The 17,504-nt window shown below is 33.4% G+C and overlaps 1 protein-coding gene across 1 annotated transcript; it reads left to right on the plus strand.

Moving 5' to 3' along the window:
* The first annotated feature begins 5,850 nt into the window (after positions 1–5,850).
* On the plus strand, positions 5,851–7,206 carry LOC131619461 (uncharacterized). The gene has a single exon (XM_058890551.1). It carries the CDS (start codon positions 5,851–5,853, stop codon positions 7,204–7,206), a length of 1,356 nt encoding a protein of 451 aa, XP_058746534.1.
* The last annotated feature ends 10,298 nt before the right edge of the window (positions 7,207–17,504 follow it).

The raw sequence follows: 17,504 nt of genomic DNA on the forward strand, positions 1-17,504 counted from the left end.
GAGGTGTTTTCGGAAATGAACTTCCGAAACATCCCTGCGATGGAGTTTTCTGAAACTTCCATGGCAAACCCCAAAATCAAACATAAAACCAATTCAAAAAGCTTCTAAACAACCTAAATACTACTAACAACCAGTCCATATATCATTTATGCAATTGAAACCCTAAATAAAATGCATTTGAATAATGAATCTAACAAATTTAAAACTTACAAATTGAGTGATTTGTGGGCTTTTGAATGTTGTATAGCAATGTGATTGGAGCCTTGATGCAGCCTTGGAAGTGTGTTTGCACAAATTTTCGCCTTTGCTTGTTTTTGATTTGAGTTAGGGTAAATGAATGGGGGAGGGGAAGTGTTTTGATAAATCTGCAGAACGCGCAGTATTTCGGAAGTTCATTTCCGAAATGATGTTTTCGGAAATGAACTTCCGAAATAAGATAATTTTTCCAAAAAAAAAGGCGTTTTCGGAGATGCATCTCCGAAAACACATTTTTCTTGCATTTCGAAAATACATTTCCGAAGTCAGGGGTAGTATGAGGTTTTCACCAGAGGTGGACTAGAAGGTAGGGAGGTTGGCAAAGAAATTATATATATATATATATATATATATATATATATATATATATATATATATATATATATATATATATATATATATATATATATATATATGAGGAGGGATCAAATTACACCCGAAGAGTTACACCACAAGTTACACTCGTTCAATAATTACATCTCGAAATAATATTTTTTAAATTCAACCGTTGGATTGAAACATAATATCATATAGATCATTTCTATAAAGTTTGAGCTTAATCTATAATGATTTACTATGTCATTGAATAACATCAAAATTAACGTTATATGAAAGCTCATTTTGACGTTAATTTTTGGATATCTTGATGATATAGTAAATCATTATAGATTAAGCTCAAACTTTATAGGTATAGTCTATATGATATTATGTTTCAATCCAACGGTTGAATTTAAAAAATATTATTTCGAGATATAGTTATTGAACGAGTGTAACTCGTGGTGTAACTCTTCGGGTGTAATTTGATCCCTGCTATATATATATATATATATATATATATATATATATATATATATATATATATATATATATATATATATATATATATATATATATATATATATATATATATATATATAATGTAGAAATGTAGGGACCATTTGGTCGGTGATCGCGAAAGACTAGCTTGCATGGAATGTGGTTGAGGGAAAAATCGTTTTGATTTATAATGACATTGCTTCAAAGAATTAAGAACTAAGAAAACGTAGGGGACCTTTTGGGCCATAGTCTCTTCAAATTAAGCCCAATTTTAAAAAAAATTTCATTGCATCTTTATTCCTTCTCTCATATATTTGCCAATATGTAAAAAATATTTTATATTTTTTAAAGATACATCTTTAGATGCACCAAATCTTTTTTAATTAAAATTTAGTTAAGAGATATGTCTCTGAATTTTTTTTAATTTAGTTCGAAGATGTATCTCCAAAAATACACTTGAAAAAACAGTACAGAATTGCATCCTTTATATGTGCAGACAAAAATAAATTACTGCTAATAAGATAACCATAACCGCCACATAGTTTATGGCGTTTTCATTTCCCTCCTACAAATAAAAATTGATTAATTTTATTTGAACTTCAAAAAAAATTCACACTACGAAGTGAATAACACATAACAATAATGCTATTTATACACCAAAGTGTACACCTACGCCGTATGTACGGACGTCACTGTTCATGTATGGACGATACTATTCACCGTTCGTACATGAACAGTGCAATATTATATTAATTATTTTTTTTTTTACATTTTTTTTAAAATTTTTTTTTTAATTTTTTTTATGTTTTTTTTAAAAAATATTTGACAATACATGCGGATTTATTTCCGGATTTACCTACGGATTTGATAATACCTGCGAATTTTACTTGCGGATTTACCTACGGATTTGACAATACCTGCGGATTTATTTGCAGATTTACCTACGAATTTGACAATACCTGCGGATTTACTTGCGAATTTACATACGAATTTAGGTAAATTCGCAGGTAATTTCAGATGCAGGTAAATCCAGAAGTAAATCTGCAGGTATTGTCAAATATTTTTTTTAAAAATAAAAATAAAAATTTAAAAAAATAAATAAAAAACATAAAAATATTAATATAATATTGCACTGTTCATGTACTGACGGTGAATAGTACCGTCCGTGCATGAACAGTGCCGTCTATACATACACCAATACGGTGTAGGTGTACACTTTAGTGTACACATAGAATTGCTGTAACACATAATGACACAGTACATTTAAATGGTATACACATTGACACCAACAAAAACATCCTAAAGATTTAAAGGTAGAGAATACTACTCATTCAGTTAGTTATTAAACCATTCATGCACAGGAAAACCCAACAATCTCTTCAAATCATTCATGTTTCAAATAACAAAATTGTTATAAACATTTATACTAGTGGATGTCCATCCCTCTTCTTATTCTTCATCTTCCTATTCCACTTTAATGTACTTAATTTCCTACATCCCTTGGGTCCTATAAATAAGACTCATGTTACAATGTAAAGTTCATCCTTGATAAGAATATAATACTATGATGGTTGTTCTCTTCTCTTCCTTTCTTTTGATCTCTATATAGTTTCATTTAGTTTATAATACGTTTTCAGCACGACGCTCTCAGGTATGATTTGGAGGAGATTATTGTTTTTATTTTTTTATGATATTCAGTAAATATAATCATATTAGGACATTTAAAATTTTGTAATTTTATTAATCAATGTTTTTTTTTTTTTTGTAATTTTATGGTTAAGATTATGTAATTTTATTCTAATTTTATTTATCATAGAATTGATGTATGTTAAAGAATATTATATAAAAAAAATATTCTCAGGTAGCAACTCAACTTTAAGTAAGATGGGTTGATGTTGTTGAGGTTGTGGATAACACATGTGGCTTTACAATGATTCCAATTTTGATGGATAATGCACAAATAAATTTAATTGTGTCAAAGGATTAAAAGCATGAAAGAATTATTTTTGTTTATTCGGTGAAACAAACCATAGCAGCAACATCATCTAATCATGCAGAACTTTTAGCATTACATGAGGCAAGTCGAGAATGTGTTTGGTTGAGATCCTTAATTCAGCACATCAAGAATACTTGTGGTTTATCTTTTGAAAAATTAAATACAACGATCATATATGAAGATAATACCGCATGTATCGCTCAATTGAAAGATGGTTACATTAAAGGAGACCGGACAAAACACATTTCCCCAAAGTTCTTCTTTACTCATGATCTCCAAAAGAACGGTGATATAAGCATCCAACAAATCTGTTCATGTGATAACCTTGCAGACCTTTTCACAAAGTCACTCCCAAGCAGAATTTTTAATCAACTAGTACACAAGATTGGTCTTCATCGAAGAAATGACTGTTCAACTGAGGGGGGGAAATGAAAGGATATTGTACTCTTTTTCCTTCACTAGATTTTTTCCCACTGGGTTTTTTCTAGTAAGGTTTTAACGAGGCATATCCTCAATGGACATCCAAGGGGGAGTGTTATAAACATTTATACTAGTGGATGTCCATCCCTCTTCTTATTCTTCATCTTCCTATTCCACTTTAATGTACTTAATTTCCTACATCCCTTGGGTCCTATAAATAAGACTCATGTTACAATGTAAAGTTCATCCTTGATAAGAATATAATACTATGATGGTTGTTCTCTTCTCTTCCTATCTTTAATTTGATCTTTATATAGTTTTATTTAGTTTATAATAAAAATGAAATTATATATATTGGGTTAATATAGGAATGAGAAAAATTCGGCGATGTAACTTCCACAAAAACACGAGTCTAGTCCAATATTATTTTGGGTCACATTTGCTTAACTATCAACTGCTAAAAGAGAGTTTTGATAAAATTTAATAATCTTAATCAAGGCTCTTTGATTTGGGTTTTAAAACATATGTACACATAAATTATGATATATAATTTGAGAGACTCTAGAAAAAAAACTTATCTTAGTATATTTTCAATTTTTTTTTGAAAACAACTTATGACTTGTATGAAAACAGGTGAAGCTGAAAATATAGTACAAAATAAGTTGAGGAATGAAAATCATTCAAAATGAAGCAAGTGAAAAGTCTGCAATACAACAAGTATGATGCTGACCTATAAAACTAAATTGGATTTTGTTAAAAATTTGTAAGGAGTTTGTGAGCTTTGATGACTGGTTAAACTTGGTGACACCGGAGAAGATACCGGTACAAGGCTCATTTGATACCATGTTAGAATCTTGAATATTTACCATGATTCTCTTGAGATCTATGAGATCAATGAGATGAATCTAAATTAGAATAGTACAACAAAATAAACAACACTTCTTTATATACATTTGGTTTATATACATACTAGTGCAAACATTAGTTGCTGCTGTTTCAAAACAATATATACATAGAAGCTTAGCGTTAGATGCATAGGCAAAGCATTGCCTCAAAAACCAAAAAAGATTTACCGAATAACTAGTTTAGTCATTTGGATTCTTCAATTGGTATCACGGTTGGTAAATCTACCGAACGATAAGCATCCAAATCACATAGGAAGAAGCAGGGATCCATTGATGTTTTTTCTGTAATCTTAAAAGCCATCTCCACTGCTGCATTGTTACCATAAGAGTAATTTGCTCGAGGCTGCGGAGTTACACAGTAGTAATCACCATAAATACTAGGCATCTTTTCTTTCCCCTTAAGATCTTGAGTGGTCTTATGTTTATTATTGTCAATGATCATTGCTTCCTTTAGCTTCTTGCTTTCCTCCACATATGGCTACATGAAAAAGTATTTACAAGTGGTAATTTCGAAACAAAAACATTAAACCTTTGGACATTGTTGTGTCTATTTCATTTTTGTACCTGTTTATCAATGACTGACAAATTATTCCATCCTTTGACAGCCGCGTGCAGGATTGCTTTGCCATATATGTCCTGACGACAGCTTTTAATCGGGCACATTCGTGCTTGAGGAATATTTGATATCCATTAGCTCCCCTTGGAACACCTGGCGACTTCTTCTTTTCTTTGTCATTGGAGGGTGCTTGTAGAAGCCCTTCATGTAATGCTGCATTTGTAAATAATATATGTTGGAACCTTATTAATTTCAATTTAATATCAAAAAGAAACAAGTTAAAATAAGCAGAAATTATTCTTTTAGTTTAACCTATAGTGGTGTCTGTTGCAGTTTGAGTTGCTCGAAACCGGTAGAAGTAAATTTTCTCAAATTTGTATAGAAGATTTGCATAGAGCTTTTTAATTTGAGATGGTAACTTTGCATTGCTTCCTTCCAGTTTTAGAGCTGAAACAACTTCACCCCATTGCTTTTGTTTACCAACCTGGAAACATTCAAGTGAATTCAATCCATTCAATTTGAACATCCAAGACAAATAATTCATATTTGGATTGAGATATGAATCATGCAGTTATATGGGAAATGAACATATGAATAAATAGAATCATATGAAGGGTTTTAAGAAACTGTTTGAACAAGTGGGCAGGTGCCGATACCGAAATCAGCATCACCATTTTTATATTAAAGAAAAAATTGAAGTAATTTGCAATAATCGTACCAACTGAAATTGCAAAAGCCGTTACACGACCGTAGTAACGTTACCACGGCGGTTTTAAAAAACTTGATTATTTATATAACTTGACAAAGGTAAAAGCATAAACCCAAAATCAAAATAAGTTTTTGATAAAAAAAGTCGCTCTAATCAAGGGAGGGCGATTTGGGGATTTAGGGTTTCTTCTTCCATGCGCGACGGCTTCCGGCAACGTCCAGATGGATGGACGGAGATCAGGAGATACCAGGGTGTTCGAAGAGCGCCAGTTTGGGACTCTTTCCCTTTGGATTTCAAGCTGAAGCGTGGAAGGGAGGAAAATGTAGTCTCTTTCTACTTCTCTGCTTTTCCGGACAGGTACACGGCCAAGGAGTTCTTCGAGTTGTTTGGGTGCATAGGGGAAGTGGTCGAAGTGTCAATTTCACCTAGAAGAAATAAGTTCGGAAAGAAATTTGGTTTCGCAAGATTCGTGGAGGTGGAAGATGCGAGGATTTTGGCAGTGAAGTTAGACAACGTCATTATGGAGGGGAAGAAGATCCATGCCAATATTGCAAGGTTTGACAGAATAAAGAGTAGAGATTTGGTGCTTCAGAACAGGGTGCGGGGAGGTAATGGGTTGGTCGAGGTTAAACGTAGGGAGCGTGAAGCTGGTCGATTCAACAATAGAAATAGAAGGGAGGGGGTGTCTTACGCAGGAGCGGTGGCAGGAGTATTAGGTCGTGCAACTTCATCTTCTGTTCCGTGTGTTCCTAGACATCAATCTGCAGTAGTGTTGAGGCACATTTCGAAGGAGGAAGATAGGAACAGATTCGCAAATGCTATGGTGGGAGAGGTTCTGATAGCGGGCTCGACACATAGAATTCAAACGCTGATGGATGCTGATGGTTTCCATTCGATTAAGGTGTCAGTGTTAGGGCCAAACTTATGCTTACTCGAAGAGGTGGAACAAGGAGCTCTGGAGATTTTGATGGAGGATGGTTTGTCCAATTGGAAGAAGTGGTTTTCTGTGATCAGAAAATGGTCCCCGGAAGTTGTTGACACGGAGCGGATCGTTAAGATTAGGGTGTTCGGAATTCCTTGTTACGCGTGGAATTCTGAGTTTTTCATGTCGTTGGCGAATTCTTTGGGAACGTTCATCAACTTGGACAGAAGCACGTGCGAAGGCAGCTGCTTTGATTTTGCTAGGATAACGATGAAGGTGAAACTTGACTTCGTTCAGCGACAAACTGTGTTGACCGAAATCGATGGCTGTTCTTTTTCTCTATATGTTGTGGAAGAATCTGCATATCAGTTTAGTAATTCTGTATCTCTAACTTCTTCTATATCTGATTCTTTGTCGTCGGATTTCGTGGATTCGGAGGAGGTTTGGTCTATTGGCTCGGATGATTACAGGGAAGACAATCAAAAGGCTTCAGCTTCTGACCCCATCGAGGAATTCTCGCCCCGGAATTCTTTGGCTGCCAGTAATACTTGTTGCTCTGAAACGGGACATTCCAGTTCGGTTGTGAATAATTCTGTGTTGGAACCTTTGTTAAGTGCCAAAATGTAGTTATTTTGTGTTTGTAAATAGTGGCACTTATCGATACTTTTTGTTAATACCGTTTGAATAATTCCCCGTTTTTGTGTATATTTGTATCGTTTGTGTTTTGTTACATTTTCGTGTAAATGTATACCGTTTGATAGTTTTGTTGTCTTTTTGTAGGTATTTATGCGTGTTCGAAGCTTTGAAGAATAAAGTGTCGAAGACACGGCGGCAAACACGCAATTTTACCAATTCATCGGCGGACAAGGCTCAAAATAAGGATGATAAAAATAATCAATTTTATTGATATTTATTCATTGTTAGATAGAGCATGAAATAAGCTTTCCAACGCTTCGAACCGGGCGCAAATCGGAGTTAAGGTTCTCAAGATATGACCAAAACAAGATTTGTTGTTCTGTTGAGCGGGCTAAGCGGGCTTGACCGCGCTAAGCGCGGTCTGAGAGCATTTTTAACCCGTTTGACAGAAAGTTGGGCGCTTAGCGCGGGTTTTTGGCGCTAAGCGCGGTCTGGCGGCTTAAGACCAATAAAAAGCTGCCCGCTTAGCGCGGTCTGCGACTTCAGTTTTGGTATATATGTTGTAAAATCATATTTTTTAGGTATGTTTTGGGTATTTTTGAACCCCAACTCATCAACCTTCAATTTTTGGTAGATTGAGCTTAGAAAACAACAATTATGGCTTGTAATCGAAAGATTCTTGGTCGGGAGCTCGATTGATCGTGATTGACACCGCGAAAGATTTGGTTTTCTTCTCCTCCTCTTCTCTTTGTAACCACTTTTGTTGGGTTTGTTTGTAAGTTTACTCTAAACACATGGATGTTTGTTACTCTTTGTACTAGTTGTATAATATATTTGCTTTACAAATCTTAATCGGTGTTTCCTTGATCTTTTTGCTTAAATGCTCTGGATTTGTGTTGTTGTAGACATAGACATCACAAATCTTGATTAGGGGGATATCTGTTAGCTTTTGATTCTAGTCATAGGATTGGGGTTAACCTCCACATAATATCTGAGTTTAATGTCTCTGTGTTGTTTGATCGGTTGAGACATCGTTGAAAGAGCAATATAGTTGAATTTCCGTCGATGTTGCAGAAATGGACATTGATGTGAGGGATATGTGGTGATTCTGACGAGTATTGTAGATTGAGTATGGCGGAGTGATAAATCTAAGTTTGTGAGGAGTAGTTTAGATTCAAACCAGATAAGCTATTCTCTATCAAGAATGAATTTATTTTATGTTCATATGTTATATTTTTCCTGTTTACTTTAAACCCATTTAACCCAAACTCAAGAGCTAAGAATCCGTCGAACGGCAGTTCGGTATCACCAATCTCTGTGGATACGATAAATCCCGGATAAATATTTCCAAATCTTTTGTTGCTTGCCGCTATACCGCTTCAACAAAATGGCGCCGTTGCCGGGGATTGGTGTTTTTATTGAATTCGCATTGCGATAGTTTCTTTGTTTTTGAGTTTTGTGAATATCGTATATTTGTGAATTTCCTTATACTTGTATACTTTTGTATAGTCTATTGTATAGATACATGTTTTAATTTTGTTTGGTGGACTTATTAAACAAGTTGAACTCGGATATTTCTTTAATTTCAAATCTTCACTTTTCAACTTGTTTAGTTAATTTCACCAAACTTTTGTAAAAATAGTATTTTTACTTATCGTTACGTGTTTGTAAATACGTGTTGTTTACGTATTGTTGTATATTCTCTTGTTTTGTAATGTTTGTTTGTGTGTGGTTAGGATACTTTCTTTAGGTTCACGTTTGGGCGAAAGCGTTGGCGTGTCGTGAAGAAATCTACTACCGTGCACAATAAAAGGCGCCGAGCTAACGACGTAAAATGAGCGCTTGTTGAGAGGCACCCCAACGGTTTTATTTTTCTGTTTTTTCTGTAAATGAGTAGTGTAGGTGCTAAGTGGAGGTTGCATTGGAAATTCTGGTTTTCTGGTTTTTCTGGTGTAGCGCGCTTAGCGCGGCCTGGGAGTTTTGTCTAGTGAACTCTTTTCAATGGTTCACTCGGCTCGCCTTTTTCCCACTTACACCAAGGCTTTATAGTATTGTATTTTATAGTTATAATTTTAATTCTTTTGTTGTTGTTTAGACTCAAATTTTGGCTCGATTACTTGAAGTCGCATTTGGTAATTCTTCAATTTTGATTGATTTAACATGCCAATTATGCGGTAATGATTGTTCGAATTTGTACATAGCAAGGTACTCGTTTATTGCTTTCTATAGCTTAACATGTTTATGAGACTTTTCATTTGTACAAATTTCATATTACTCATTCTTTTTGCATAACTTGTTCATGACTTGAATCACATTAGTTCCCCCTTTTTACCATAAATGTGAGGTGGCTTTCCATTGTGTACATATGCGAGTGACCGAAAATTCTTGTTTTAACTGGATATTATTATGTTTAATCTTTCGTCTGTATTGATTTTATGAATGCACGAAAGTGATCAAGGCACTTGTTTGATTTTGAGCACAACTACCATAGCCAAATATCAATTCACCTTGTGAGTGTGTGAGCATTAGTAACCCCCTTTGAGCTTTTTTTGTCAATATCCATATTGTTTTTGCTTAATGCTTGTCTATGAGCGTTTGGTTTTCAATTGTGTTTGGATGTTGATTCTTTTGTTTCTTGAACCCTCAACTATGATTTAAAGTTTGAATTCTTACCTTGCCTTAGAAAGTAGGGAGTATTCAATGTATATTGTGGTTGGATTCAAGTTGGGGAGAGGATGTTTGCCTCTTTATGATGTGGTTGGTACATGGTTGTGAAAATAAAAGAAAAAGAAAAAAAAAACATGTGAAAAAGAAAGAAAAGAAAAAGAAAAAAAAAGAGAGAAAAAAGTTTGAAAAAGAAAAGAACAAAAAGAGTTTGGAATAAGAGTGTGCTAATAAGTATTGTGTTTGGTGTGATACGTATGATGAAGAAGAAAGTTGGATTGGAATTGTATTGTTTGAAACTTTGTGGAAGTAATTACTCCCTTAGGTTTAGGCAAGTTTTTGTTTTGATTAGCTTTAGGAATTATCACTTGTTTGTTAACCGAGCCACATTACAACCTTTAAAGCCCTTGTGATTCGTGTCGTTGCGTTTTCAATACTATTTTTGGATGAACGCATAATTTTGTCTATTGTTTGCAAGTTTGTCGGGTGTGTGTCAAAGTCCTCACCTTTCGGTGTTTTTCATCTACCGATGAATTGTTGCTAGGCGTGATTCGTGATTGAGCTTGTTTTGTTTTAGAATGTTTTGTATGATTCTTGTACTTAGGATTCGTTTCATTTTCATGTTCGTTGTAGGATTGTGGTAAGTATTTACTTTGTTCGTACGTTTTTGTTTGAACTGTACAATTGTTTCGTTTTTCTAAACTTTGTTGATTCTTGATTCTTTGGATTTTTACTTTTGCGATTTGAGTGTTTGGCCTTGTTTGAGGACAAACAAATTCAAGTTGGGGAGAGTTGTTAAGTGCCAAAATGTAGTTATTTTGTGTTTGTAAATAGTGGCACTTATCGATACTTTTTGTTAATACCGTTTGAATAATTCCCCGTTTTTGTGTATATTTGTATCATTTGTGTTTTGTAACATTTTCGTGTAAATGTATACCGTTTGATAGTTTTGTTGTCTTTTTGTAGGTATTTATGCGTGTTCGAAGCTTTGAAGAATAAAGTGTCGAAGACACGGCGGCAAACACGCAATTTTACCAATTCATCGGCGGACAAGGCTCAAAATAAGGATGATAGAAATCATCAATTTTATTGATATTTATTGATTGTTAGATAGAGCATGAAATAAGCTTTCCAACGCTTCGAACCGGGCAAATCAGAGTTACGGTTCTCAAGATATGACCAAAACAAGATTTGTTGTTCTGTTGAGCGGGCTAAGCGGGCTTGACCGCGCTAAGCGCGGTCTGGGAGCATTTTTGACCCGTTTGGCAGAAAGTTGGGCGCTTAGCGCGGGTTTTTGGCGCTAAGCGCGGTCTGGCGGCTTAAGACCAATAAAAAACAGCCCGCTTAGCGCGGTCTGCGACTTCAGTTTTGGTATATATGTTGTAAAATCATATTTTTTTAGGTATGTTTTGGGTATTTTTGAACCCCAACTCATCAACCTTCAATTTTTGGTAGATTGAGCTTAGAAAACAACATTTGTGGCTTGTAATCGGAAGATTCTTGGTCGGGAGCTCGATTGATCGTGATTGACATCGCGAAAGATTTGGTTTTCTTCTCCTCCTCTTCTCTTTGTAACCACTTTTGTTGGGTTTGTTTGTAAGTTTACTCTAAACACATGGATGTATGTTACTCTTTGTACTAGTTGTATAATATATTTGCTTTACAAATCTTAATCGGTGTTTCCTTGATCTTTTTGTTTAAATGCTCTGGATTTGTCTTGTTGTAGACATAGACATCACAAATCTTGATTAGGGGGATATCTGTTAGCTTTTGATTCTAGACATAGGATTGCGGTTAACATCCACATAATATCTGAGTTTAATGTCTCTGTGTTGTTTGATCGGTTGAGACATCGTCGAAAGAGCAATATAGTTGAATTTCCGTCGATGTTGCAGAAATGGACATTGATGTGAGGGATATGTGGTGATTCTGACGAGTATTGTAGATTGAGTACGGCGGAGTGATAAATCTAAGTTTGTGAGGAGTAGTTTAGATTCAAACCAGATAAGCTATTCTCTATCAAGAATGAATTTATTTTATGTTCATATGTTATATTTTTCCTGTTTACTTTAAACCCATTTAACCCAAACTCAAGAGCTAAGAATCCGTCGAACGGCAGTTCGGTATCACCAATCTCTGTGGATACGATAAATCCCGGATAAATATTTCCAAATCTTTTGTTGCTTGCCGCTATACCGCTTCAACAACCTTGTTCTCCGTTGGGTAGCGGTCACTCCGACTCGGGACGTTACGATAGGGCTGTGTTGGCTGTGAAACCGAAGGTAGCAGTTCTTGGCTCCGATGGCATTGACAATCTAGGGACTGTTTTATTGGGCCGGTGTTTTGCTTCTACGGCTGCTGAGTCTGGAGCAGCGGCTTTTTAAGGGCGTAGTAGTTTTATTGGAGGAGTGGAACGTTTTGAGGAATCTGGCTAGATCATGTCTCTCGAAGCAAAGCGGTTAGCGGTGCCCATTGCTGAACCTGTCAGTAACTTTTTATCTAGGGACAATGGCGGTAGCAGGGAGGTGGCTCTAGGCAGGAAATCAAAAAAGATTAGAATGAAAAGCATTTCAGATTTGGGTTCTGTCAAATTTTTAGCTGCTGCAAATAAATTCAGGAAGATCAAAAGGAAAGGGACTATAATTTATAGCTCCTGTTCTGACTTGCTGGCAGTTAGCAGTGGGAGAACTGAATTATTATACGGGGATCATGCAGAAAATTCTGCAATTTCTAGGAACAATAAAAAACAGTGGGGGTTAATAGAAGATGATAGGGGAGGCAAATTGAAGGAGTCTATTATTGCTTTGGGAGTAGTGGGTAGGGAGGAGGTTATCTTTAAAGAGAACGTGATTAAGGATGGAGGGATGGAGACTTCGAATCGGTGTTTATGATTATTGGCATGTTGAATATAAGGGGGGGAGCCAATGCTCTTAAAAGGAGAAGACTTAGCTCTTTAATTAAAAAAGGTGGGGCGGATGTGTTTTTGATTCAAGAAACGAAGTTAGCAAATATGCAAGAGTATTGCGCGCAAAGTATGTGGAGTAACACGAATATTGGTTTTTCTTATTTTAATTCTATTGGTTTATCGGGAGGGCTTATAATGCTTTGGAAAAATGATGCAGTGGAGGTTATTCATAGTTTCAAGGGGGAAGGGTATCTTGGAGTAAAAGCAATAATCGTACCGACTGAAATTGTATTAAAGAAAAAAGGAAAGTAATTTGCAATAATCGTACCAACTGAAAATGCAAAAGCCTTTACACGACCGTAGTAACGTTACCACGGCGGTTTTAAAAAACTTGATTATTTATATAACTTGACAAGTACCTGTTTATAACCTCCTCTTCTAACAACCTCCAAGTAAAACTTGAACAAGTTAAAGGATGTTTCTCGGACATTTAAATTGTCAAGTTGAATGGAAACATATATGAGTGATTTTTTATACTAAACATATAAAGAACAACAATAACAAACCATTTCAGTTATGCGATTTCGGTAGCGACCGAAGTCCTCAATAGAAAGAAAGAAAGCACGAAACAGAAAAAAGACATGAGTTTTATGCATGCATGCAATTTTTAGGTTAAGAGAAGTAAAGAAAATGGCAAGAATATGTATTCAGAAACACTGACATGAGAGTGAGTCCAGAGGAGTTTAACAAGTCGGGGAGTTTGACATAGAAAGTCTCTATCTCTTCCGGAAAACAGTATTGTTTCTCTCCGTCGCCGGACACTTCAACAATGGTGTGTTGAGTTTGTGGCTGGGATGATGGAACTATCATCTTCACCACCTCATCATTGCATTCCATGTTCTGGTGGACATGTTGAAATGGAGAAAGTGTATTAACTTTCACACACCGAAAAACTAAATTCATACATGAACTCGTTCTTCGGTTGACACCTATGCACACTCCTCCATACATGCGTCAGTTTTTTTGGTAATGCTAACGAGTGGCTGAGAGACACTAGTTAAGAGTTTAAAATGATATATTTTGTTTATTAAATATTTTTATTAAATGAAGTGAAAATTAAAATAATTGACTATTGTAAACATAAAAGGTTTATTTTTCTTAAAAACACTTGTACTCAATGCATTGCAAGTTTAAATAATTGATTTAACTAAAGAATATTTTCTATATTTGGAATTCTTAATCCTTACCGAGAAGAAAAACCATATCATTATTTTATGAGATGAAAACAACCGTGAGAATATAACTTGAATTTCATAGAGCTTGATAAGAGCTAACTGAGTGTAGTTTGATGATAGGTCATAGTATGTTATTTATTTGATTAGAATAGAGAAAATTAAAATTAGGAAATGATATATTTTAAAAACTAAAATAGAACAAATTAGTATTTGAACTCGTGCATATCCACTAAAATTGAATTACTTAAATAGAATATGAAATTCACAACTCTATAAATAATTTTAAATTATTGACATGTAAGGCGTGAAATTTTTAATGAATAATAATTTACAGCATTATCTTATTATATATTTATATGAGTAAACAATTGAAATTTTTATGCAAATAACATTTTCAAATAAAATTTCATAATAACCACCTTTTCCACATATTTTTCAAACTAATGTACCTTAAACAAAAAATTGAAACATAGAGATGTTGTGCGCTTTCATTTAAAAAATATGTTAAATACACTTTTTTATTCCTTAAGTTTATCACGTGTTTTATTCTGGTCCCTTATCTTTAAAAAGTTTCATTCTAGTCCCTTATCTTTAAAAAGTTCTAAAGTGATCGTTTAATTGTTCAAAAAGGTCACGGTCCAATTTTTGTTAATAGCGTCAACTAGGCTAACTACCCTTTTTAGTCCCTTAAGTTTAACACGGGTCCATTTTGTTCCCTTATCTTTAAAAAGTTCCTTAGTGGTTCTTTAATTATTCAAAAAGATCTCCGTCCAATTTTTGTTAAAGGCGTGGCGTTGAGTCATAGGCATTCATCTTCAAATTCATTAAAATTCTGAAAAAACAGTCTAAAACTTTTGTCAAGATTTGAATCCAACCCAATTAGCTTATAAGCAATAACCATTTTCCACTACACCACATTTTATGTTCATAGTTTCATTCAATTTTCTTATCTATATTATTATTATTATTATTATTATTATTATTATTATTACTTTTATCACAATTATTATTATTACTATTATTATTACTTTTATCACAATTATTATTATTACTATTATTATTACTATTATTCATATTATTATTATTATTATTATTAATATTATTATTAGTTTTTTCTATAATTTTTTTTGCAACTTTCCACAAAATATATATATATATATATATATATATATATATATATATATATATATATATATATATATATATATTATGTCCGATTTATTTTTTTAAATTGAATGGTTATAATATTAAACACTAAAAATCCTAAACTTTTCATCTTCTCTCCCTAATAATGTGGTTTCTAAACATAACGTAAATAAGGGGACAACTTCTCTATCCATCGCATATCCTTCAACTCAACAGACTCTCCAGAAACCAAAATTCAATTGTTTCGAGAATACAAAACGATGGGTTTCAAATTCCCCAATTGTATCTTATCTCCATTAAAGCTCACCATTTTTTCATAAACCCTACTATCAACGACATTATTTCACCCTATATATTCAACTTTTCTCTCTCCCTCTCTCCCTCTCTTAAAAATGTCTCCCATAACTGCATTTGGATTCTCTGCAGCTCAATGTGTCCTTCTACTCATTTCTGCTTTAATCTAAACCTTTAGATTCTTCTAATGACAAGAGAGAGAGAAAGGAAAAGTAAAAAGAATATAAGCCACTTTATTTAAATTCAATGGTCAAACATTGCACATGAGAGGTGGCTGGAGACAAAAGGCATGAGGAGATCCATATCTCCTATAACTACTCTCCTAACCATTTTCTTCCTCACCACATCTCTCCAAACTCAAGCTTCTGTTTACAAACACAAAATCAAAAAAATTTCCGTCAAAGGCAACGCCTTTGTCGTCCATGGCGGCAGCGAAGGAGTTACTCATCTTCCCTCAATGAATCTTCCATCTCTTCAGTCCCCGACTCTTTCAAAGGTAACACCTTTATATTCATCTTTTCAGTGCAGTAGATTATAAGCTGATTATTTTACATTTTGTGAAGAGTAGCATTTATGAAGAGTAGCATTTTTTCATCAATCATAAATTTTTTTTGGACTTATGCAGGCTGGAAAAAGAATTTGTTATCAATCATCGGCAAATTAATATTTGTTCTTTTATTCTGTTTTTAAGCTGATCAACTTTTCATAGCAAAGAAGACTAGGAAGAGACTTGGTATGGGAACTAATATGCACCCACCAGCTACCTTGCTTGGTCAAGACAGGAACTGTCAAGAGTTACTCATTTGGTGTCTTTGCAGCAAAGTTGACAACATATAATATTAATTTTAAGTTAGTTTTTTATATGAAGAATAAGCACTTGGGTGTTATTCGATACAAAATTTCATTAATATAGATGGGTATTGTGTATAGATTAGAAGATTGCAGTCAAGTTGCTTGAGTTCTCTATAAAAGAAATTAAAAGATTGCTGTCATATCTAATTTTTTGTTCTATATTGAAAAGGTTGTTGATTCCACAACTTATGTCGAGAGAAGCACGAGTTTTGTTTTGATGTTGTTATTGATGAGAAAAACCAACTCTGAAAATATTGACTTACTTGTTGAATGACATTGAATATTTTCAAAAAAATAATTAAGTCAATACCCGACACAATCACACACAACGTGTATTTTATCAATGCATTGAAAACTATGTGATATTTGATTTTATTTAGACACTGAATGTTGTTTAGTTGAATTGATAATTTTCTATTGCATATAAAATAAGTAAAATCTCATGTTCTTCCTATTTTATTTTATTTTGTAGGAAATACAGTTTACAATTTTTGTTTCATTTTAAAAAATTATTGTTGGCACTTATCTTACTATTGTCACAACCTACTCTTCACATAGTACATAGATATATTTATCTATTTAGTTTAGACTTCTCTTACTATTGTCACATCCTATATTTCACATAGTAGATAGATATATTTATCTATTTAGTTTAGACACAAGCCACATAGGCCATGTAAATGCCAAGTACCAATGAATGAGATTAATGAGAATAATGATAAATAAGAATTAATGTGATTTTTGGTAAATCAAAATAAATGAAATTTAATAATATTAATTTATTAAATACAAAATCTATAATTAAAGAAGGAATTGATTACATAACTTTTTATATAAAGCAAGGTTGTTCTATCCAATAAAATTAAATCAATATAACTCTTTATTTAATACCATAATTAAATATTTTAGTATAAACTAAAAATTATAATTTTCGTAATCATACACTTTATCGAACTAAAAACCTAACACATAATTGGAATGGATGTTTTCACATTTTTTTTTTGTAATTTAGCATTAATTTAAATATTTTTTTTATTTAAATTTTATAAAATTATATCAAATAATTTAGATATATAAATGCGTTTTTTTAACATATACTTTTTTATGATTCTTTATGATGTTAATTAGTTGTATTGGAATAATAATAAAGGTTTTTCTTAATATGGGGTTGGTACTTAAAAATCATTTGAAGT

The sequence above is a fragment of the Vicia villosa genome, linkage group LG7, assembly GCF_029867415.1.
Source record: "Vicia villosa cultivar HV-30 ecotype Madison, WI linkage group LG7, Vvil1.0, whole genome shotgun sequence".
Classification (NCBI taxonomy): Eukaryota; Viridiplantae; Streptophyta; class Magnoliopsida; order Fabales; family Fabaceae; genus Vicia; species Vicia villosa.

Coding starts and splice junctions, on each gene's coding strand:
- LOC131619461 (XM_058890551.1), top strand. CDS start 5,851: ATGCGCGACGGCTTCCGGCAACGTCCAGATGGATGGACGGAGATCAGG.